The 19,035-nt window shown below is 43.6% G+C and overlaps 2 protein-coding genes across 4 annotated transcripts in view; one reads left to right on the top strand and one right to left on the bottom strand.

Annotated features, from left to right (window-relative positions):
- The window catches only part of LOC140457924 (plakophilin-2-like), a 53,494-nt gene that overhangs the window by 8,620 nt on the left and 25,839 nt on the right, over positions 1–19,035 (bottom strand). For all 3 annotated transcript variants that reach the window (XM_072551734.1, XM_072551733.1, XM_072551735.1), the window contains exons 6-9: positions 17,088–17,259; positions 4,669–4,786; positions 2,473–2,631; positions 1,025–1,201 (exon numbers count right to left, since the gene is read on the bottom strand). In XM_072551734.1, the coding sequence (XP_072407835.1) occupies positions 1,025–1,201; positions 2,473–2,631; positions 4,669–4,786; positions 17,088–17,259 (626 nt within the window). The remainder of the gene's footprint in view (positions 1–1,024; positions 1,202–2,472; positions 2,632–4,668; positions 4,787–17,087; positions 17,260–19,035) is intronic.
- The window catches only part of LOC140457925 (CD9 antigen-like), a 108,209-nt gene continuing 92,808 nt past the window's right edge, over positions 3,635–19,035 (top strand). The window contains exon 1 of the mRNA XM_072551737.1: positions 3,635–3,829. Coding sequence (XP_072407838.1) covers positions 3,768–3,829 — 62 coding nt within the window. The 5' untranslated portion in view covers positions 3,635–3,767. The remainder of the gene's footprint in view (positions 3,830–19,035) is intronic.

The raw sequence follows: 19,035 nt of genomic DNA on the forward strand, positions 1-19,035 counted from the left end.
CAAACACAGAGAATGCTGGAGAAACTCAGCAGGTCTGGCAGCATCTGTGGAGACAGAAAGACAGTTAACATTTTGAGTCTGGTATGACTCATAATTCCATCTTGGTGAAGGGACTCAAAATATTTACATTGTTTCTCTCTCCACTGATGCTGCCAGACCACATATATCACTGCTGCTTCTAACTGTCTCCCTAGCAATGTGTCATATCTTACTGAGGTAATGATTGATAGCAATTGAAGATATGCCTCCTTAAAAGATACATGCATTTAATATCAAGACAGTAACATCCATACTAACAAATGTCAGTGATGTACAGAACTGATTTCACGAGGAGTGAGCACACCAAGTACATGTTGTGTCACTGGGTGATGGTTCTGTTTTGGAGTTGTATAGGTACCAGGGATAGACACACCACAGGATGGGGTTTTATAGAAACCAACATGGAGCCCAGTGTTCTCAGGTCAGGAGCAGGACTGGGGTCTGTGATTTCTCTCGGCAGAAGTGGGTACTGCAGATGCTGGAGATCAGAGTGGTGCTGGAAAGGCACAGCAGGTCAGGCAGCATCTGAGGACCAGGGAAATTGACGTTTCTGGCAAAATTCCTGTTGAAGGGCTTTTGCCCAAAACGTCAATTTTCCTGCTCCTCAGACGCTGCCTGACCTGCTGTGCCTTTCCAGCACCACTCTAATCTTGACTCTGATCTCCAGCATCTGCAGTACCCACTTCTGCCTAGTTGATTTTAACCTTACTGCGAATCCTCTTCCAAGGATGCCTACCTTGAAGAAGTTCTCCTCCTTTGTGATTTCTCTCCCTGCCTCTAGGGGTAAACACTACTTCATTTTGATGTGTGACCCAACTCCTGCAGTCGGGGCTTTGAATTCTGAGCTGCGGACCGTACCTGTTCACCTCAAAGAAACTCGAACTGGATCTCACCTTGTCAGTTGCAGTAATAAAACACTGCGCGTGCATCTGCAAGAGACGGGCTGATGCCATTCTGAACATTATTTCCTGGGAATCTTTCTTACCGGCCCATTACTGGCGGTGAGGTTTTGGAGAGCTCCTAGTGAAGCCTCCTGGGTGCAGTTCCTGGTACTCCTCGCGACGAGAGAAAGGTACATCCTCACCACCAAACTATGCCAAAGCCACTCAATACCCTTGGGATTCCTCTTCTCTTCCAAAGTTGGAATATTGGCCAGGTCCTCCTGATGGGATAGATTCAGAATCTATCAATAACTGGAAAAAAAATCAACATGTCCCTCTGGTGTAAACCATGGAATTTCTATTGTGAATCTTGCTTTATGTCAGGTTCAAGAACAGCTTCTTCCCTGCTGTTGTCAGACTTATGAACTGACCTCTCAAAGAAGAATTGATCTTTCTCTGTCACTTCTCTGTAGCTGTAACACTATATCCTGCATTCTTTGAATTAGATTAGATTAGATTACTTACAGTGTGGAAACAGGCCCTTCGGCCCAACAAGTCCACACCGCCCCGCCGAAGCGCAACCCATCCATACCTCTACATTTACCCCTTACCTAACACTACGGGCAATTTAGCATGGCCAATTCACCTGACCTGCACATCTTTGGACTGTGGGAGGAAACCGGAGCACCCGGAGGAAACCCACGCAGACACGGGGAGAACGTGCAAACTCCATGCAGTTAGTCGCCTGAGGCGGGAATTGAACCCAGATCTCTGGCGCTGTGAGGCAGCAGTGCTAACCACTGTGCCGCAACAGTGCTAACCACTGTGCCACCGTGCCGCCCACATCTGTTACCCTGATGTAGAAAACTTTTCACTATATCTCGGTACATGTAACAATAATAAATCAAATCGAATCAAGGATTAACATCACCTCAGAAGGCTCAGTATTTACTGGTACAATTGTAGGCAGAAAGAGATCTACAAGGTAAAAACAATGACTGCAGATGCTGAAAACCAAATACTGGATTAGTGGTGCTGGAAGAGCACAGCAGTTCAGGCAGCATCCAACGAGCAGCGAAAGCTGCTCGTTGGATGCTGCCTGAACTGCTGTGCTCTTCCAGCACCACTAATCCAGAAAGAGATCTACGCCTGTTTGATCTGATTTATCTGAAATTTCCAATTTCTGGATGATCCTATCAGTTCTGGGGTACTGGGGTTAACATTCATTTGGTAATCAACAAAGCTAAAACAGATTATTTGGTCATTAACTCTTGCCTTTCTGGATCTTGTTTATCCTACATTACACCCAGTGATTACACTGAAGTAATTCATCGGTTGTAAAGCACGTTGGGACTGAGTTCTGGAAGAAGTGACACAAAAGTCACTTATATTCTCACAATCAAGCCTGGCTGATTTAATCCAATGTGCCTCACAGTTATATTTTCCTGAAATTAAACATTAAGAGATTTCTGCACATGTAATTGTTCCTCAGGGTTGATTTTGGATTGATATGGTGTTGAGCCCTAGGGCGAGGTAGATTGTCAGGACCTACCTCCTTCAGCCGTGAACTTCGTGCTCCAAAGCACCCTCCTGACTTCTTCTGTGATGAGGCAGCATTTTTCCAGGCCAGATTCTCACAGTAGGCACTTGGCAGCTCACTCTCCAGTTGGAAAGACAGGTTATGTAAGATGCACATGCAGTTCTCTGTTGACTGAGGAGAGAGCAACGAGACTTATTCCAACCTGTCACAGACAGAACTGATTGCTAGAGAGTTCAACTCCTCAGAACTAGACACTCAAGCCTTAGACCACAGCGGGCTATCTCAAGGGGCAGTCTTTTATATAAAAAGACATTCTTTCAGGGGATTGGCAGAGCCAACATTTAAAGCCCATTTCCCAATTTCCTTGGAGAAGGTGGTAGTGAGCTGCATTCTTGTATTGATGCAGTCCATGTGGCGTGCAGACACCCACACTCTTGTTAGGGAGGGGTTTCCAGGATTTGAACCCAGCCACAGTGAAGGAATGGTGTGCGATATGTCAGGATGGTGTATGGTTTGAAGGGAGCTCACTGGTGGGGTTGTTCCAGTCTGCATGGAAGATGGAGGCAACAGGACAGATTGAAGTAGGGGTCGAGAGTGTGGTGCTGGAAAAGCGCAGCTTCTGCTCCTTGGATGCTGCCTGACCAGCTGTGCTTTTCCAGCACCACACTCTTGACTCTGATCTCCAGTGTCTGCAGTCCTCACTCTCTCCAGATTGAAGTAGGTCCAGCAACGTGGAGACTCACCAGCCTGGTCTTTAATATAGGCTCAAGGACATTCAAGCCCTTGAGGAGCTGTCTGCAGCTTATTGTTCTCAGGAGCAGATTAAAACTCTCCACTACCTTTCACACAAAGGTGAATTTTCAACTGGCTAGCTACTTCAGAGAGGTGGAATTCCATCTTGGAAAAAATATTACATTGTAACAGGTGCTGTTATACTGCGGATGTGGTGACAATGTCACTGGGTTGGAAATCCAGAATCATGAAGTTGAAGGATAACTAAATATAACTAATTTTATCAAAAAAAAGAGGGACAGAAAGCAGGTAAACTCAAACCAGTTAGCCTAATATCTGCCAGAGGAAAAAAGGTTCAAAGTTCTTATGAAAGGTGTTTAGCAGGTTTTTCAAGGTAATCAGGCAAAGTCAACATGTTTTAGCGAAAAGAAAATCATTTCCAACCAATCTGTTGAAGTGATTTGAGGAAGAAATGCATGCTATAGAAGGGGAAATTGGTGGATGTATGGACTTAAATTTCCAGAAGGCATTTGATTAGGTGTGACATCAAAGGTTATTGTGGAAAATAAAAGTTCATGGTGAACGAGGTCACATATTGGCATGGAAAGAAGAATAGTTGGCAAACAGGAAGCAGAATGTGAGTACAAATGGGTCTTTTTCAAGTTTGGCAAGATGTAACAAGTGGTTTGGCACAGGACTGATGCTGGAACCTCAACTGTTAGTAATTTACATAAATAACTTAGATAAAGGGACAGAGGATGTGTTTTGCTAAATTTGTTCATGGCGCAAAGCTAGTTAAGACAGTAAATTGCGAAAAGGGCATAAGGAGGCTACAAGATAAGTGAGGTGGTAAATGGAGTATAATGTCAGAAAATGTGAAATTATCCTTTCTGGCAAGAAATATAAACAAGAAGCATTTGATCTAAATGCTGAGAGATTGCAGAGCTCTGAGATGAATCTGAACCTAAAGATCTGAAGAACAGTCACATTAGATTTAATATGTTAACTCAATTCTACTCTCCACTGATGCTGCCAGACCTGCTGAGGTTCTCCAGTAGTTTCTGTTTCTATTTCATTGTAATTTCCTTATATTTGTATTTTAAAGTGTTACTTATAAAACTCTGAACCAATGTGCCTTTTCAACTACTTTTTCAAGCTCAGTGCCAGCACTAATGGATCACCCTTGCTCTTTGTTCTTTCACCTCCTTTAGAATTGTTTTATATTTTCTCTCTTTCCAAAATGCATCACTTCACACTCTCTTGTTCAGTTCCTTTTGTTTGAAGTGGTCTTTGTGCCAGTTTTTGCTGGTTACTTATTTCCTGGAATCCACAGCTCATGTCTGCGATGGTTCAAAAGGGAATGGTCAGAGGAATAGCAGGAAGGGGTATGGGCTGGTTTCAAACTCTTCCAAGGATGGAACATGAGCACTGGTGGAGGGGCTTGGAGGAATCACACCATAAAGCCTTGATTTTTACCTTATCGTCCTCTTGATTATTGGCAATGGTGAACTGAATGAAGTGGACAAGGGAATCAATCAGCCCCTCACATTCTCTCATTTGTTTTCGGCCCTCTGGACTGGCTGAGCTCAGGTTTCTGTAGAGAGAGAGACAGTGGGAGCTCAGCAATCAATGCAAACTAACTTCAATTCTTTACAATTCTGATCAATTATTACATCAGACTTTACATGGTGGCCACTGTACATTGTAAGCGAATTATTTAGGTTATTACCATTGTATAAAGCAGACTATTCTGCACAGAGACATTGAATTTTATTGCAAATTCTGTAATATTCAAGGTGAAATGCTTTCTGAATTCTTTTTTCTAAATTTTACAAAGCAAAGTACATTTTAAGAAAAAAAGCTACGTTACATGTATGCAGACGACCAATTTCCAATTCTAAGTGACCGAAAAGCAAATGGATAACTGGAGTCCATAAGATGCTTTATATCCACATGTTAAAAGAACACAATACAAATGATCTTATTTCTGTCATGGTCTGTTAGTGTTACTGGTCAGGTCAGCATTTCTGGCTCATTCCCAAGTGTGTGGGTTGGTAGGCCATTTCAGAGTAACCGTGTTGCTTTGGTTCTGGAGATGTAGGTCAGATTGAGTAAGGTTGGCAGATTTCCTTCCCTAAAAGGTTACTGGCAGGTTTTAGATGATAGTCACCATCAATCAGACTGGCCTTGCATGGGTTGAAATAAATTCTTCCAACTGCCATGGTGGGATTTGAAACTGTGTCTCCAAAGCATTAGCCTCTGGATTATTATGACACACCACCATAGCTTAGTCAGAGGAAAAGGCCCTTATATTTTTTAAAGTCTTTATGTTATTAACTGAAAGAACTGAATCTTGGTGGTTTTCAACAACATGACCAAAGGCCAAGGTATGACACACAGACAGCCACATTTTGGCATTGTATTGTCATTAGCTTGCATCTGGTAATGGAGTCTGATCTGAGATGAGCTAACAGAGTTGATGTGCCAACAGGTGAAGGATACGGTTTGAATAATCTAGGACTAAATTTGCTTGACCCCATGGGCAATGTCATTGCTGCAGCTTTTACAGAATGTTTCCTGCGGTAGAGAGATAACATTCACAGCCAAGCTAAATAAACAAGGAACAAACTGACATACTACAAGCTGAATGCACATAGTGAGTGAGGGTACATCTGTCACCTGTAATGTTACTAACCCTCCCAGACTAGTCTGGAGTCTACAGGGACCGAAGATTAATTTCCAAAACAGTAAAACCTGAAAGCAAATCTTCTGAGACAATAAAAACAAGTTTTGCTTTTTATTTGTTTGAGCACTTTTGTTATATAAAGTGCACTGGTGGGGGGGAAATAAGAGACAGGAGTCATCCAATCAGGTGATGAATAATGCCTTTAGTGTCCAATCAGATGTGGGGAAGTTGGGTGACACAATGATGGATGGGTTAAATGACCATTTGGGGGGAAACATTGTGATGATTGATGTATCAGTCATCCAATGGCAGGAGGTGGGCGGCGGTGAAGCAGAGGGAATAAAGGTGGTCATGTAATTTACTCCAGGAATATATCCTACAGGATTTGGCAACTGTTCTGGATAGCCTGGTGGAGTTGGAATCTGGATACTGTTTTATTTTGCTATCTCTTAATCAAATTTAGTTCTACAGTTTAAGGATTAGCAGAATTTCTGAAAATGTTAGTGTCTATAATCCAGGTTTTTAGCATGAGAAGGCATAAAACAAATCCATTTAGATTAATATTTAACAGAGAGTCAGGTGCAAAGTTTACAACACAGCTGACGCATCTATCTATTATACTTGTGAAATATTTATACTCATGTTTCCATGGTGATGAATAAGAGAAGAACTTTTAAACAACTACATAATTCAATGGTGATTTTTGTGTTTGTTCCCTTTGAGTAGCTCAGCAGATAAGATTGTTCAGTTTTTGACCAAATGAAAGGAGCAATTAATGCAGTTTAATGGCACCTACATATTAATTCGGAGGCCCAGACTAATAGTCTGTAGGCATTGGTTCACTCCTCCCCCATCCGAGTGCAGCTGGTGAAATTTTAAGTTGAACTACACTGCTGTAGGTTTGGAGTCACATGTAGGCCAGACCAGGTAAGGACTGCTGATTTCCCTCCTTAAATGGCATGAATGAACCAAATGGGTTTCTACAACAATCGACAATGATTATTCTATCACTCTAGCTTTTAATTACTGATTATTTTATTGAATTCAAATTTTACAATGTGCCATGGTGGGATTTGAACCCATGCCCACAGACAATTAGGGTCTCTGGATTATTAGCCTCATGACATAATTATCATGCCTCAGACTTCCCCCGTGACTAGTCTCATTGTGATAAATGAGAGATGGAATACAACTTCATCGTTGAAATATCATTGTGTTCTGGTGTGTGAGCCTTGAAGTGTCCTCACTTTCCTGTGATTTGATAATGACTCAACCAGAATACAAACGTGTTTCAGTTTATGACGCCAAATTGTAATCACCCGTCACTCCTGTAAACTGTAGTTTACTTTGTGAATAACTGTATCCACTTTTCCAAGAGATGTAATTCTCCTTCCTGTTACACTGGGGCACACCCCAACATTACCAAGTTGGCAAAGCCACGTTATCTTCATTTAGAAGGAAGTGAGAGTCACATTGTCACAATCTGCAAAGCTTTCACCTAGGACTGGGAGAGAGGCATTGCACATGCTGCTGATCCACGGGGCCTGTGCTTGAGAGAGTCCTGAACTCATTGGCCGAACACCAGCATCAAAACACATGGGAGTGGAGGGCAAATTCACCCCAAAACACCCAGGAACATTCAATCACTGGGGCACCATCCGTAAGAAGGGGAGATGTCCTCTTAGTATTCTGTCATTCTATGATTCTATAACTTCATCAGCCTCTGTTCAAATAGTAAGAGAGTGGAGATTCCTCCTTTTCCGTATGTTTAAATAGTTCACTGATGGGCGTAAGTACATCAAATGAAGATGTCTCTCTGGATAACATTGTTCCTTATCATCTTACATCTACCCTATCAACAAATCCCTTTGTAATCTCAATCTTTCTTAAGAAAGATTTTCAGTTTTCACAGTCATGTACTATATTTTCATCTGCTGGCGATGTTAGAAATATGAATGTCTTGCCAGAGGGAAATTAATCAAGCAGAAAATGACAGATTTTCATGTTAAGATTCAGTCCCCACCCTTGGGAAGAGTTGCTCATTGCTGCATATGCTCCAATGCCTTAGTGTCAGGTTTAAATACATGAATTAGTGAGTGTTGTGCGTGAATTCAGAGAAGGCAAGAATCTGGCTTCTTGCCCCACTGCACCCAGCAGTCATTTACCTAAAGGGATAGGCCCAGATCTGAATTTGTTGGGAATTACTTTTCCCTGCCAAAATGAATTACTTCACCACATTGAACTTTGTCACTACTGTTTAGAACGATTAAAAATAAATTGCTGAGAAAACCCGCAGCACCTACAGAGTTAGAAACAGTGTTGGCAGGCTGAATGTTATCAGGAATTCGTTAAGTATCAAGTTTCATGGAGAGGTTTCTCTCTGTGACCCGAGCGAGTTTTCTCTTCCTGCCTCCCCTATGTCAAATAAAAGCAAAATGCTGCAGATGTTGGAAATCTGAAAGAAACGCAGAGAGTGCTGGAGAAATTCAGCAGGTCTGGCAGCACTTGTGAAGAGGGAGCTAATGTCAAGTCCAGTGTGACTTTCTCTTCAAACTGTTTTCATCAGAACTCTCCCAGAACTCCGTCATTATGAATGCTTCCAGACTCTATGGCATCCATTCATCATATTCTCCCACTTACTGCAGGCAGGATTTCCGGGATTCTTGTTTCCCAACTGTGCTCAAGCAAAGACAGTTTGCAACTGCCTTCCATGATGCCACCTTACCAGGAAATGCCAGCCAAGTAGAGACTGGCTATCTTTGGGAGCTGTTGATCAGCACTGGAGGCCTACCCAATCATCATCCAACCGTGATGTTTTCAGTCCCTTGTCTCTGGGTCTTGTGGGCAGAGGGAGCACAAACAAGGGCAGTAGTGGGTGGTTTTCAGCTGTGACCCTCTTCCTCACCATCTGTGCCCTTGATTGCCTCAGCTAACAGCAAATAGAGTGCCCCCCCCCCTCCCCAACACAATTTAGTGGGGAGGTCACCCTGGCTTCCTAGTTAGGAAACAAACCACTTTTCTCACTTACAAGGGAGGCAGGTTATTGGTCCAATGACCATGAATCAGACACTCAAGGGCTTTAATTGCTGAGAAGGTGACCCATGGTCTCTGTGGACTTTCTCACCCAGCACTTTGTTGCTGAGGTGACAGAGAATGGGCAAGTGCCACTCCTGAGCCAACTTGCCTACTTCCTTGCTCTTTTCACCACCTTCCTCGCCACCTCCAAGGAGGGGGAAAATTGCACCGGGAACAGCATTGCAGAGCAAAAAGGTCCTTACGCTGTTATGCTGAATAAGACCTGCCCTAATGTTATCAGCGGGCTTAATGAATGATTCAGTTGCAATTCAATAAAACTGACAAGACTTGTCGAGGGGTGAGCTGCCAATTTAGTGAGGCTGAAGCCACATATTGTCCAGTAAATTGTAACGATTCACAGCTCACCAAGAATCTCTCCCTCTGGACGGTCTACAAATGCTGTAGAACTCACCATGATCTTGCCAACAAGTCCTCGGGCCAGTATATTTGTTCAGAACTCCTTTGCCCACTAATTTGAGCATGGATTTTAAAGGAATTAGAATATTGAACCAATGAGTTCAATAAAATGATGTTCTTTGGTAAAAATACTGAAAACCCATAAAGATCTCGGACTGTGACTGCTTCACCTCCCTTGTGCAGTGTTTACTGTCTCCCTCCTCCCCTGCTGGTTTAAGTTTGGGCTCAGTGCCATTCAGGTATTGGTGACTCGCCCTTATCATCAGCGTGTCTCAACATGGCTTGTGAGTCAGCAACCAAACAGTTGCCCGGGAGAATACAGTCAGTTGCTATTTAGCAAAGCTCAAATACAGAGTTAAAGATGGGAGACAGGGGTGTAGCTAGAGGACAAATTATGAGAAAATTATGTGTGTGAGTCTCACCTGCCAGATCTTTGGGAACGCAGCACAGCGGCTGATTGTTTTGCAACACCTTTAGCATTGAGCACATGGGCAAAGCATTTGTATTACTTTAAGGCAGAGGGAACTTAGAGCAGCTGGAACTGTTCTTCTTAGAACAAAGAATAAAAAAGGAAGATTTAATAGAGGTGTTCAGAATAATTTATAAATATGAACAGTTTTTTAAAAATTGGTTCAGGGAGTAGGGCTTGTTGACTGGACCAGCATTTGTTCCCATGAGGTGGTGGGGAACTCCAGGATTTTGACTCCTATGACACTGAGGGAACAGCAATATATTTCCAAAGTCAGTGTCTTCGAGAGGATCCTGAAAATTGTGGTGTTTCCATATACCTGCTGTCCTTGTATTTAATTAATTAAGGAGAAATTATTTCCATTAGGTGGTAGATGGGTCAGTAACCAATGGTCAAAGATGTTAGATAACTGGAAAAAGAGCCAGGGAGGTGATGAGAATGATTAATTGCAGCAAATTGGATTGCCATGTACTGCCTGAAATGACATAGAAAGAAAGTCAGTAATAACTTTCAAAAGCAAATTGCATTAATATACTTGAATAGGAAAACATTTGCAAGGAAGAGAGACAAAGAGATTGCAGAAGCAAGATGGCCCGAGACTGAGAGGGGGGGATCTTATCGAGATGTAAAAGATCATGTGAGGTGTGGATAGGGTGAATGCACTCAGTCTTTTTCCCCCAAGGTTGGGGAATCAAGGACGAAAGGGCAGCAGTTTAAAGTTAGAGGGGAAAGAATAAAAGGGAACCTGAAGGGCAGCTTTTTTTTTATAACACAGAGGTGTATATTCCATGCAAATGGAATGAGCTGCCAGCAGAAGTGGTTGAGATGGGTACATTAACAACATTTAAAAGGCACTTGGACAAGTACATGGATAGGAAAGGTTTAGAAGAATAAGGGCTGAGTGCAGGGAAATACAGTTAGATTGATGGACATTTTGATCGGCATGGACCAGGTTGGGCCAAAAGGCCTGTCTCCATGCTGTAGGACTCTAACTCTTGGACTCTATGACTCTTGCAGTTTTCCTTTTCCCTCCCGCCCACTCGTCCTACACTTGTAGCCTTCTTACTCCCTCTCGTCTCCCTTCTACCTTTAATTCATCTCCATTTCCACCAGCCACCCCCACATCCTCCCTCTCTCATGCCCTCTATCTGTCTTCCATCCTCCAACCCTCTAGCCTAACAACATCCACAGTGGCGTCTTCTGTCTCTTTCACCATCGCAGCTTTCCTCACTCCCCTTTCTCTGACTCTGCCACCCTCTGTCTCTCACACACCTCTCAAGTCTTGCGACTCCACTCTACTACCTCACACCTTCTTCCTCCTATCACTGGCTTGTTCTGTCCAGTGGTTGCTGCTAATTGGCTCACTACTTAACCTACCAGCAGTAAGCAATAATAAGGGAGAGTCTCTGACTGGAGGAGGTAGTCTCAGAATAAAGGGGCCTGAATTTAAGACTGAAATGGGGAGGTATTTCTCCTCTCAGAGGGTTGTAGGTCTTTGGAACTCCTTGACACAGAGACCTGTGGAGGCAGAGTCTTTATGTATATTTAAGGCTGGGATAGATGTATTTTTGATCAGTCATGGATGAAGGGTTACAGGGAAAAGTCAGGAAAGAGAATGTGAGGAATATCAGATCAGCCATGATCCTATTGAATGGTAGAGCAGGCTTGAGGGGCTGAATGGCCTTCTCCTGTCCCTATTTCATATGGTCTTTTCAAAGCAGCCTGTCATTCCAGTGCAGGCTCTCTGAAGGAGCTGTTGCCCAATTAGTCCCACGTCCCTGCTCGCTCCCCACAGATCTGCAGTTTCTTTGTTATCATTTCAATTCTCTTTCACTGTTCTTTCAGGCAGTGAATTCCCGATTACCATTTGCTTCCTTTATTTAAAGAGTTTCCTCAGTTCTCTGTCAGCTTGGAAAGAAGTCTCATTTGCACTGTTCAAATGGTTCACAAATTTGAATACATCCATCAAATCCCTCCAGCCCTGCTCCCTCCAACCTTGCTCTCTGCTTAAAGGAGAACATGGCCTAGTTCTTCAGTCTCTCCATGTAACTGGTACTATGTTAACAAGCCAGTCAACCCCAATATTTCATTGCCTATAGCAGATTCGTAGCGGACTTGACTGGGTTGTTTCCCCTGTGGGAGAGTCTAGAACCAGAAAGCATAATCTCAGATTAAAGCATCACCCATTTAAGACACAGATGAGGAGGATTCTTCTCTCAGAACATACTGAATCTGTAGAATTCTTAATCATAGAGGGCTGTAGTGGCTGGGTCATCAAGTTATATTCAAGGCTGAGATAGATAGATTGTTAATCAGGAAAGGAGTCAAGGGTAATGGGGAAAAGGCAGAAAAGTGGAGCTGCGGATTATCAGGTCAGCCAGGATCTCACTGAATGGCAGTTCAGATACAATGGGCTGAATGGCCTAATTTTGTTCCTGCTTCATATGGTCTTTTAATATGGTTGGCATGAGCAGGCTGTATGTAGGCTGTTTCTTATACCTAACCTAGCATGGTTCGGAAGGGGTACATGATACTTCAGCAGGAACACTAATACCTTCTTGAGACTGAAACCACTGGAAGACATGTGTCTTTATATTCAAGTTAATACACCAAGAAAGGGTTGGAGCTACGCTACAGTTGGATTGCAAAACAATGGTCAGATTGCACCTGGAGTGGCTGTGGTTAGGCTTTGGTACCACACAAGGAGGAGACAGTGGTTCTGGAGAGAGGGCAGCAGAGAGTCACCAGATGGTGGTGGGGCTGAAAGAGTTAAATAGATGATAACAGGATGCACGTAGATAATTTAGGGTGATCTAATTGATGTATTTAAGATAATTAAGGGTTTGGATAAGACAGATTGAGAGAAACCATTTCCTCTGCTGGGGAGTCTAAAACAAGGAGGCACATGTTTAAAATTAGAAGTTTCAGACCATAAAATCAGGAAGCACATCATCACATAGGGTGTGGTTACAAAGGATTCTGCCCACAGCTCATTATGAAGAGTTCTCTACTGAGCATGAACAGTTAACAGCTGAAATGCGTCAACACATTGAGGGTCAGAACAGGAACCTTAACGTTTGTAAGTGAAGGAAACTTGCCTGAATTTTCCAGCTGAAACTTCTATGCACATAAACAACAACTCACTAATTCTCAATACTGTAGTGGGGAGCCCATTGGAATCTCATTGAAATCAAAAGCTTAAGACAATTGGCCAGCCAATTTGCAGCCCCCATTGTGTGGCCAGGCAGAAAACTCAAAACGTCCTTCCCCACACAGTCTCACAGCATAAAAGGAGGCTGTTTGGCCCATCATGCCCATGTGACTTTTTGATAGAATATTTATATACATAAATGATTTGGAGGAAGGTACAGCTAGTCTGATTAGCAAGTTTGCAGACGACATTAAGATTGGTGGACTAGCAGATAGTGTTAGAGAATACAGCAGAGTATAGATAGACTGGAGAGTTGGGCAGAGAAATGGCAGATGGAGTTCAATCCGGGCAAATGTGAGGTGATGCATTTTGGAAGATCCAATTTGAGAGTGAACTATACAGTAAAGTCCGAGGGAAAATTGATGTACAGAGAGATCTGGGTTTTCGGGTCCATTGTTCTCTGAAGTTGGCATTGTGGGTCGATAGAGTTGTCAAGAAGGCATATGGCATGCTTTCCTTCATTGGATGGGGTTTGAGTACAAGTGTTGGCAGGTCATGTCACAGTTGTATAAGACTTTGGCTCGGCCACATTTGGAATATTGCGTACAGTTCTGATTGCTACATTACCAAAAGGATGTGGATGCTTTGGAGAGGGTGTAGTGGAGGTTCACCAGGATGTTGCCGGTTATGGAGGGCACTAGCTATGAAGAGAGGTTGAGTAGATTAGGATTATTTCCATTAGAAAGATGGAGGTTGAGGGGGGAACCTGATTGAGGTCTACAAAATCATGAGAGGATTAGACAGGGTGGATAGCAAGAAACGTTTTCCCAGAGAGGGGAAATCAATTACAAGGGGTCACGAGTTCAAAGTGAGAGGGGAAAAGTTTAGGGGAGATATGCATGGAAAGTTCTTTATGCAGAGGGTGGTGGTTGCCTGGAACGCATTGTCAGTGGAGGTGGAAAAGGTGGGTACAATAGCGTCATTTAAGATGTATCTAGACAGATACATGAATGGGCAGGGAGCAGAGGGATATAGATCCTTAGAAAATAGGTGATAGGTTTAGACAGAGGATATGGATCAGTGCAGGCTTTGTTCTTTGCCGAATTAGTTCCACTGCCCCTGCGCCTCCCCCTTTGAATCTGATTATTAGTGAATTCAAGACCATTTGCCCAGAAGTATTTCTAAGCATTTCACAAGCAATATTTGGGCTGAAATCTGCCACAAATCACATTACTTCACTTGATATTCTATTTGTTTGTTATTGGAGAAGTGGTGATGTGGAGGTAATGTCGCTGAATTTGTGTTTTCCAGAGACCCAGGCTAAATACACTGAGAAAATGATTCAATTCCCATCATACCAGCTGGTGGAAATTTAATACCAAGTTATAAAGCTGGTCTAAGCGTGACAACTATTGTCAATTGTTGCAAAAATTTCATCAGCTTCACTTTTAGGGAAGGTAATCTGCCAATCTCACCTGGTCCAGCCTTCATATGACACCAGACATACAGAGTGATGTGGTAGACTCTTAAGTGCCCTCAAAATGGCTGACCAAACCACTCAGTTCAAGACGGGCAACAAATGCTTTTGGAGCACTGTTCACAGAAAGAGTATTGAGGCAAAGTAGGAACCGTGCTCTGGCAACCCTATGTTTCCTACAATAAAAACTATTGAATGCTGTTGCAGCAAGAATGCCTGAACAGGCAACTATGAAATGGTCCAGTTAATTCCATCTGCACCATCCCCTCATAGTACTGTGTGGAGTTTGCACATTCTCCCCGTGTCTGCATGGGTTTCCTCCGGGTGCTCCGGTTTCCTCCCACACTCCAAAGATGTGTAGGTAAGGTGAATTGGCCATGTTTAATTGCCCATAGTGTTAGGTAAGGGGTAGATGTAGGGGTATGGGTGGGTTGCGCTTCGGTGGGGTGGTGTGGACTTGTTGGGCCGAAGGGCCTGTTTCCACATTGTAAGTAATCTAATCTAATCTACTCATCATTCTTCCCTTTTCAAATATTTATCCAATTTCCTTTTGAAACTTGTTGTTGAAACCACTTTCCCCTGCCCTCTCACAACGTGATGGTTAAAAAAACTCTTTCTCGTCACTCCCTCTGGTGCTTTTTCTACCATCTGATGCCCGGATTCCCCGGTTGCTGGGATCTGTACTATTTGACCTGGCGGTGTGGGCAGGCCAAGGGCTCAGTTGGTCGTTCTTTTTGAAGTTCCGCATTGAGCTCAAACAAATCAAGGCAGGCAACTCCAGGGTCGTACCGAGGGAGTCCTGCATTGTCTTTCAGGCGAGAGGTTAAACTGAGGTCCTGACAGATGGGTGAGAAGGTCCCGCAGCACACTTTCAAAAATAAACACAAGAGGTGTCCTGACTGACGTTTAACCCGCTATCAGCGGATTGTCTGGAATTAATCATATTGCTGTTTGTGGGAGCTATCTGTGCACATATTGTCAGTGAGACTACAGCATTGGCTACAATTCATAAATATGTTGATGGCTACAAAGTGATTTGGGGGCATCCAGTGGCTGCAAAAGGTGCTACATAAATGCAGTTTTTTTTTAAAAAAGGTGGGGTCCATGCTGCACTCATACTTGAAATAATAAAACAAAGTTCCCAGCCTTTGATAGCACAGAAATACAGCGCTTGGTTGACAGGTTGTGGTTGGCATGCCCTCTCATATTTCACGCCAGAAACTGGAAGCCAACTTTGAGGCCATTCCACCTGAAAGGTGTGCCTTTTATCATAGCTCTGCACCTTTGACCACTTTTTTAAAAAATAGATTGCAGAATGCAAAATGAAAGCAGAAGGTGTCTCTAGGCGAACGTTTTCATGAAAGCCAGAAGTGAAGGGAGCCACCTAGTTAGGTTCTTGATGTGGATTAAGAGAACATTTTCTCTTTGTTATATCAGGGCGGATAAATCATATACTGTCTGACCTAAAGAAAATTCTACAGAACCATTCATAGATTAAGGACGCTTCAAAGTACTTTACAAGAAATAAAACAAAATCTTTTCATGTGGAAAACCACAGTCACCACTTTACACAGCACAAGATTCCAGGAAAAGCAATTGTGACACAATCAGATACTCTCTGCTTAGGTATTGCCGAAGGGATAAATCCTGGCCTGTACACCTGGGAGAATTCCCAAACTTTGCTCTAAAATAGCGGTCCTTGGAATTTCTATACTTTCACCTGAGACGGCACATCAAGCAAGGATTCAACATCTCACTGGAAAAAGCACATCACACAGTGTGGTGCTCCCTCAGACCTGGCACTCCCACAGTGTGGCACTCACTCAATACTGACCCACCAACAGAGTGCCACTACCTAGGTACTGACCTGCTAACCGTGCCGCACTGCTTCAGTACTGACCTTTCAAAAGTGCAGCGCTATCTCAGCACTGACCCTCCGACAATGTGGGACCCCCTCATTAGTGACCCTCTGACAGTGCAGCACTCCCTCAGCACTGACCTTCTGACAGTGTGGCACTCCCTCAGTACTGACCCTCCGACGTTGCAGCACTCTCTCAGTACTGACCCTCTGACAGTGCAGCACTCCCTTAGCACTGACCTTCCGACAGTGTGGCAGTCCCTCAGTATTGACACTCTGATGGTGTGGCACTCCCTCAGTACTAACCCTCCGACATTGCAGCACTCCCTCAGCACTGCTCTGGGAATGCAGGAGAGCATTTTGAGCTTAAATAAAAATCGTAGGAGCTGTGGATGCAGTAAATCAGAAACAAAATCAGAAACTCCTGATGAAGCTCAGCAGGTTTGGCAGCATCTGTGGAGAGAAATCAGAGTTAACATTTTGGGTTGAGTGACCCTTCCTCAATTCTACCAGACCTGCTGAGGAAAGGTCACTCGACACAAAACGTTAACTCTGATTTCTCTCCACAGATGCTGCCAAACCTGCTGAGCTTTTCCAGCAACTTCTGTCTTTGTAAGCATTTTGAGCTTGAAGCTCTCGTTTGGATCTTGAACCCACCATGTTGAGATTTACAGGCATAAATGCTCATCTGTGAACCACACTGGACACTGGTCATGCTTTCTGAGACCATATGCATCCACCTGGGACCCTGTGGGAGCTCACCTCAAACATCCGGTGGTGTTGTAGAAGATGTCAGGGTCTATGTCAAAATTTTTCACATCTCCGTCTGGCCAGCCCGAGAATGGAATGATAATTGATGTTGTCAATGGTTTTAAAGTTCTCTTGATGAGGTCAGCCTTTAGATATTCATTGGAAGACAAGTTCCAGAGTAAACCTGGCATTTGGGGAAAACAAGGAGAAAAGCATGAGTCAGATGATGAAAGCCTGGCAATCTGGGGAGGGCAGAGTGGGGGAGGGGTGGAGGGATCTGGTTTGTTCCTTAAAGTGAGACAAAATTCTCAGCAGACTTGCCAAGCTTCCCAAAAATGATTAAAGTCTCCACGGGAAAAAGCATTCCTATTTTTGATTATGCAACTAGACCATTCCAGTGCAGTTATCGCTGGTCTCCCACATCTAATTAGATTAGATTACTTACAGTGCGGAAACAGACCCTTCGGCCCTACAAGTCCACACCGACCCTCCGAACAGCAACCCACCCAGACCCATTCCCCTACATTTACCCCTTCACCTAACACTACGGGCAATTTACAATGACCAATTCACTTAACCTGCACATCTTTGGACTGTGGGAGGAAACCGGAGCACCCGGAGGAAACCCACGCAGACACGGGGAGAATGTGCAAACTCCACACAGACAGTTGCCCGAGGCGGGAATTGAACCCGGGTCTCTGGCGCTGTGAAGCAGCAGTGCTAACCACTGTGCCACCGTGCCGCCCTAAGAGGTCCTCCTCATATGGTCATCCAAACGTTTATTGTTCATTCCCTGATCCACATCAAATTCCATTCAGGTGTCACCCTTTGTGCTCACTGACCTATATTAGCTCTCAGTCGAGCAACACTTTGATCTTAAAATTCCCATTCATGTTTTCGAATCCCTCTATAACCTCATCTTCCCTGTTAGTGTGACCACTTCCAGCCCTACACCTCTCCAAGATCTCTGTGTTCCTCCAATTCTGGCCTCCAGCACATTGTTAACACATCATAGCTGTACCTTCAAGTGCCCAAACCGAAACTCTCGGACTCCCTTCCAAGATTCTAACCTCAAGTCACTCTCTGTGTGGAGTTTGCACATTCTTCCCGTGTCTGCGTGGATTTCCTCCGAGTACTCCGGTTTCCTCCCACAATCCAAAGATGTACAGGTCAGGTGGATGAGCCATGGTTAATGCTGGGTCACTGGGATAGGGTGGGGGTCCTAGGTCTGGGTGGGATGCTCTTCAGGGGTCTTGATGGGCCAAATGGCCTCTATCTGGACTGTAGGGATTCTAGATTTCTCCAGCACTCTCTCCTTATAGAAGATGCTCTTTACAGTCCTATGTCCAATTTTGTTTGATAATAAAATCAGCGATACTGCTTTTTCTGGGGAGACTGTATTTGCACATATCCTGCAAATGACAGCCTATGTTTGGTGATGCTGATAGCCATGTAGATACAGTCCATGTTATCCATTTTCCCTTTGAGAAGTAACCATCATTGACCAAGACATCTTTCCCCTAAAGTCAGTCTCTGCAAAGAGCGATATGTGTATGTGTGTCAGTGTATGATTGTGTGCGTTTGCACACGCACATGTCTGCATCTGTGCTTAAATGTGTTTGTGTGTCTGAATGTGTGTTTGTGTGTAGAAATGCATACATGTGTGTTTGTGTGTGTCTGTATTCTTGAATGTATGTGTGTGTATGTGTAAATAAATGTGTTTGGCTGTATACGTGTGTGTTTGTGTTTATTTGTGTGCGTGTTGTCTGTGTGTTTAAATTGTGTTTGGGTGTGTTTATATACACTTGTGTGTCTGTGTATGCTAGGTTATTAGAAGGGCAAACATCCATGTTTTCATATCACAGGTTGTGTGTTAATCAGTTTTACACCTTAATTGAGTAATTCTGTTTTTTTTAACAAATCAATAATTTTGTCTCAATTAGAAAAACACTATTTCAAG

The sequence above is a fragment of the Chiloscyllium punctatum genome, chromosome 32 (assembly GCF_047496795.1).
Source record: "Chiloscyllium punctatum isolate Juve2018m chromosome 32, sChiPun1.3, whole genome shotgun sequence".
Taxonomy (NCBI): Eukaryota; Metazoa; Chordata; class Chondrichthyes; order Orectolobiformes; family Hemiscylliidae; genus Chiloscyllium; species Chiloscyllium punctatum.